General features: G+C 35.6%; 1 protein-coding gene across 2 annotated transcripts in view; it reads right to left on the bottom strand.

Moving 5' to 3' along the window:
* Positions 1-1,001: 1,001 nt before the first annotated feature.
* The window catches only part of VPS50 (VPS50 subunit of EARP/GARPII complex), a 131,193-nt gene continuing 126,194 nt past the window's right edge, over positions 1,002-6,000 (bottom strand). For both annotated transcript variants that reach the window (XM_058525622.1, XM_058525629.1), the window contains exons 27-28: positions 5,630-5,819; positions 1,002-3,320 (exon numbers count right to left, since the gene is read on the bottom strand). In XM_058525622.1, the coding sequence (XP_058381605.1) occupies positions 3,201-3,320; positions 5,630-5,819 (310 nt within the window). In that variant the 3' untranslated portion in view covers positions 1,002-3,200. The remainder of the gene's footprint in view (positions 3,321-5,629; positions 5,820-6,000) is intronic.

The following is a 6,000-nucleotide window of genomic DNA, read 5'->3' as shown; positions in this document are numbered from 1 at the left end:
TTTTCATAATAAAAAAATTTGTGAAAAGCTGCATTGGTCTTAACATTTACACAGATTACACCAGAGTATTAATAATTCTCTTGTCATTAACCATTGTCAAGAATTAAATATCATTTTGTTAACCACTAAGTCTGTTTTAAAATTACTATAAAGAATAAATATAAAACATAAATATTTTCCCCCTGGACTACTTCTTTTTGCTCTGAGCTCAACTTATATTTCATCTTTAGGTCCAATTTTTCATTACAAAAGAAAACTATGCTTTCGAAGTGAATTGAATTACAAGGCTTTCTTATGACTACATTTCAGTGAGTGGGTAAAGAAAAAGCTATTTAATCTAACTTAAACTTTCACTTTAGCACTTAGCTAAAGAGAAATTTTCAAAGGAAATTCTGCTTACAGATATGATTAAATACCACATGGTCCCAGTTTCAAGAGAAATTCTTTTTTCATTTTGTAAGTCGAGCAAATGAGCTTATTAGTCAAAGTGAACTTATAAGACCTCTATAGGTTTTATAAACTGAAGCAAACTAGTTCACTTGAATTGCTATGTATCTCCCTAGCATCTTTTAAATTTTTTTATTTATTTATTTTTTTCCCCCAAAGCCCCAGTAGATAGTTGTATGTCATAGTTGCACAGCCTTCTAGTTGCTGCATGCGGGACGCGGCCTCAGCATGGCTGGAGAAGCAGTGCATCGGTGCATGCCCGGGATCCGAACCCAGGCCGCCAGCAGCAGAGCGCGCGCACTTAACTGCGAAGCCATGGGGCCGGCCCCCTAGCATCTTTTAAATGCAAGACAATGTATTTGTAGAAAGAATCATTCTTTCTTAGGGGATAATTTACAACGCTCTCATACCAACAACTTAAAATCTTGAATTCTACAGGGCACTTTCATATAAAATGTCAAAGTTAAGGAAAACTTAGACACAAAAAGAAATTTTATAACAAAGTTTTTGGAATATGTATAATTCCATTTACATTCTCAAAATTTTCAACTCTATTTATCTTAAAATTAGTTTCACAAAAATGTTATATGGTTATAATTCAATACCACTGCATAATGTATTTGAGAAATGTCTGGTAACTCTTGTTACTAGGTAATTTCATGATTCAAATCTCCCGTTACTATTTTGATGTCAATAAGCACTTATTAAGCTACCTTTTAATGCAAAACAAACAAACAAAACCCTTTTTCAAAAAGCATCAAACAGACTTACCATTTTAATTTTGAAGATGGAAAAAGCAAAGTCTGAGTAAGTTAAAAGGTCTATTTGACTGCGTGGCTGAGTCTCTAACAAGATAAGTAATTTTCTTGTTGTCAATTCCTATCACCTGGAAAACACTCTACCAGGCAGATAATTGCTGTTCATACCATCTAGAGCAAACTAAAGTAGAAATTAAAGGAAGCCAACTACAAAATCCATGTAAAAAAGAAGAAATAAGCAGCTCAATCAACCGAGAAATAAAGGAGATTGATTACCTCTTTATGCGTCCAGCTGAATACGGCATTTAAATACGAGGACCAAGCTTATCTCATGGTTGTTTTCTTCAAGTGGCTGCATAGAAATAAAGCTACCAGCAGAAACTACCTAAGTACACAGTCTAGTTCCACAAGTAGATCATAATGGCACCAAACTCATACCTTTTTTACAAGAGGAAGGATTTACTGTCAATACTAAACAGACAGTAAATGAACTGCAAAGTGCGAGGCGAAAACAAAAAACTCATCACACAGACACCCACACTCACACCCCCCAACAGACATATTCTACAAGTGTTTCACATTATACTGCGCCAGTTATGGATATCTGCAGGGAGAGATGGACACTGAATGGCAATCATCTCCTTATCACCTCCATGGTTGATCACATGTCACCCTTTGCCCTCTACTTCAGCACCTCAGCTCCCAGAAGACTCCCAGGACTCAAGGCCCATTTCTTATAAGATGCTTCAGGATTCTGTGAGCTGTTGATGTTACAGGTCATGTCCCGTAATCTTGGACCAACACCACACAAGCTTAGATGTCTTCTAGTTTCCAGTTAGAAAGAACATGCAAAAAATTCCTTATCAGACAGTTGGCAGGAGTATGTGGGAAATTGATTTTTATGTCATATATGTAGGTAGAAGTTCCCTGGCTTCAAAGCAAAGTTTAGAGGAACAGTACACAGCTACTAAAGACTAACTGAGTTCCAAAGTTTATCATTGGCTAACCTCACATTATTTTACATCTGTGATACAAAGCAGATATTTAAGAAAGGTGAACATATGACCCTAAACTTATGCTTGACTAACAAAGACAGATTTTTCCCTGAGTCAGCTACGCCAGGTTTTGCTGCCCTAAGACAAGTTGAATTCAAAGACAGCAAAGCATATATGAAAAAAATGTCCCATATTTAAAAAAAAAAAAAAAGAAAATCCCAGTCACCATTCTGCGTGCTACTCAGGCAATGAAAAGGTATACCCAATGAAATTTCACCATTGGTTTCAGGATATAAGATCATTAAAATTAGAACATGCTAAAAAAATTCCATTATAGTTTCATGAAATCTGCCTGCTGTGGAAAAATATCAAAATGCAGTTTCACAGAGGCTGATCATGTTAGAGTATAATATTTATTAAATTTCATCATTTATGATCACTGTGTTATAACCAACTTAACCCTGACATAAACTTTGACATTTAAAAACACAGAGAATATACTGATTTTTCAACTGTTTTGCTTACATGTACTTTTCAATTCTCATGCAGTGCTCATAATTAAGAGATACTGTACATTAACCCTCTCATATTATACTCATTAAGAACCAAGTTCAGAGGGTAGAAAAATGCCAACATAAATTCATTTTCCATAAAATGCCCATGGATGCATTGTCACTGTTCCTTCTAATTATATACTTATGGTACATTCTTCTGTAACAGGTATAACTGTAGTCACATAACAATAGTTATGACGAGGCAATAATATCAATTCAGGAAAGGAATACAACGAAAGAGACTAAAAGTTGAAGAGAAGAGATCAGAGCATATAAAAGTCATTTGAGAACACCACACAGACTTCAGTGTTTTCCACTCTCCAGTTGGAAAGAACATGCACAAAGTTTTCCTAGCAGACAGTTGTCAGGAGCGCATGAAAAATTGGCTTTCACGTCACAGATGCTGAGAGAAGATCAATGCCACTGAGGAAAAAGAATTGTGCTCATTATCTTTTGGGTCTGTCTATATCATCGATAGCTGCTAGAAGTTTCTGTCTTGCTTTCTTATTGATGTGGGATCCCAGGCAAACATTTACCAGATTGATCAGCTGCTTCGTTGAATATTCCTGTTCAAAAAAAAGAAGATCCAAATTTAGTACTAAAAGACATGTATTTGATCAATGCAATGAAAGAACAGGCCGATATTAAGGTCTCAGTGGATAGTTACTGAGCACTACTAACCAGTCAAAAGCAGTGGAAACTACAGATGAGACATGAAAGACAAATTGCCTACTGAGCTGTAATAACAGGGAATAAGGATACCATAGTATACATTTGAAACAGGAAGCACTAGAATTTTTTTAATCTAGCAGATAATCTGACATGCCTACACTTTTTGTTACTTTTAAGATCACACATTTTATGCTCATTTCTGTGATAGTCTTTGTTATTAAGTTATCAAAATACACCAACACTTCAATTTTTAAAATGCTACTGAATAAGTATTTCTGGCACTCTCTATTTTGCAAACATTTTAGGTAAAATAAAAAAAATCTCCAACCACAAAACAACTCTTCTGAGATATAATAAATGAATAAGGTAACAAAGATCAGAAAGTTAGTAGTTTTTAAACCCTCATATTGTAATTGGTAGCTAGTAAGTAAAATTAAGACTATAAGTATTTTTTGCTGTACAAATCTATTTGGTTCCTGAATTTCAGATAACAAGTTGCCAGGATGAGAATGAACAGGGACTCATCAGAAAGCTTTACATATTGATTTGGTTCTGGAGGTTGAACAGCAAGAGTTCAGGTAGGGAGGGGGAGTTGTGTACTATTATCTAATAAGAAAAGAATATGTCTTCACTGGAGGTAACCACTGAAGATAGTGCAATTTCAAAATATGAGAAAGAGTTCGTTTTAAAAACTCAGCAAGCTGCTCAGTTCGTGTGTCTGGCCTCTGAGAGCACCTGCAAGCACCTGGTAAATTCTCTCAGGTAATCAGTCAACACCTAGCGAGTACCATCGTCATCAAGCACCAGACTAGACATCACGAGGAGCTCCCTGAGGACAGCACAGTCCCTGCTGCTGGGAAAATGTCACTGAATTACAAATACTACTTAAAGCTCTTTCAAAATACTCAGCTAAAAATTTTAGTCCACTATATTAAAAGAGGAAACCCTAAAATGGGCATTGTTCTTGCATCAAATCATGGATATCTAAGAGCTGTGCTTGCTCCCCTCAGCTACTTGTACTCTATTCCCACACCCCTTCCTCACTCCCAACCCCGAAGTGTTTGCAGCTTCCTTTACTAAATGGATTCCAGTAACATTCAGCAGTCCATCTGCACCTGTCTTAGCCTTTTGGTTCCCAAATGGCAGAGCTCAGTGGGACTAAAAGTGGTGACATTTGTCTCAGTTCTGGTGTATTGATCAAAATCTTTGACAATAACATGTACATTTCTACTTCACTCCCAAAGATCTGAAACTGACCTACAGTGTGCACATTTACACAAAACTCAGGCTAATGTCCATGCTAATATTCATTCCATTTTTCTAGAGTGCTGAAACCAGAAAGAATGAACCTGATAAAGTAAATACAAATAATTCCTTATTTGCTTAGTCAAATGAAATAAAAATTTACTTAGCTTTTACTCATGGTGTTTATAGCACAAATAAATGTGAACACTAGAGTTAGTGAAGGAATAAGATTTGGTGATAATTTTAACACTTCCTATATTTTCATTAAATCCGTCTTCACATACTGCCTATCTAGACAAATGATAAAGCAATCATACAGAAAAGCTCCGGTATTGAGCATGTTCTAGTGATATATGTTGATCTGAACTGTGTCAAAAATTCAGCATCCTAAATAACACTTAATAAATAGTATTTTTCTCTACTTATCTATATATCCATACAAAAGAAATATAATCTCACCTATATTTAAGGTAAAATCTAATGGAAGATGGAAGTTAAATTTAGCCACTTAAATATTTTCAATCATCACTACTACATGTCAGTGTTCAAGATGTCACCAATTCATTGTTGAGGGCCACAAGAAGATTTAAGTTATATCATAAACTTTAGCTTGTGAATCATTTCAATGTTGCTGTATTCAATTTGTCTTGATGTTCACCAACTTCAGCCTTTTCCTACAACACAGCTACAGGATAAACATGGCTAAAGCTGAGACTCTGGCTCTCTTTCTAACTAATTACTGTTATAGTTCAAAGGTCTCAAAAGGATTTGATTAGGCAAAGGGCATTGCACAGACACAGTGTGAATATGGTAAAGCACTGCCCTGAGTAGTTCATGCTAAAAAAGCAAATGTTTCTTTATATCTCATGCTCAAGACTTTGAATTATATAATACACCAGATAAGAAAAGCACAAAGGAAAAGGAATAAAAACTGAATTAACAGGTTTCCAGCTCTCACCCTGTGCTCTTTGATCCAGCGTTCCATGTCATTCTCTGTTAGGTAGTAGGCTTTAATATAGGTTTCCACAAATTCTTTATCAGGAATGGGTCTAATATCTGTTAGTTTTTCAAGTTTCATTAAAAACTGTTGAAAATCCAATTGCATCAAGGCACGACCCTCATTACTACACTTCTTGACGTTGGCATATCTAAGATACACAATAATAAAAAAATATAAATGATGAGATGGTTAGAAAAAGAAACCTTTAGGTACTTAAACTTTTCTTTAACCCGTATTTGGACAGATTCTCAGAAATGAGAGGGTTACAGGGAAAAGAGCACATGAGCCTTGAGGCAGAAGATTGGGTTGTGCTCAGGCCGTGTCACTCA

Source organism: Diceros bicornis, chromosome 3, assembly GCF_020826845.1.
Source record: "Diceros bicornis minor isolate mBicDic1 chromosome 3, mDicBic1.mat.cur, whole genome shotgun sequence".
In the NCBI taxonomy this organism is placed as follows: Eukaryota; Metazoa; Chordata; class Mammalia; order Perissodactyla; family Rhinocerotidae; genus Diceros; species Diceros bicornis.
Note: the sequence above shows the minus strand (reverse complement) of the source record. Positions and strands in the feature narration are given on the sequence as shown.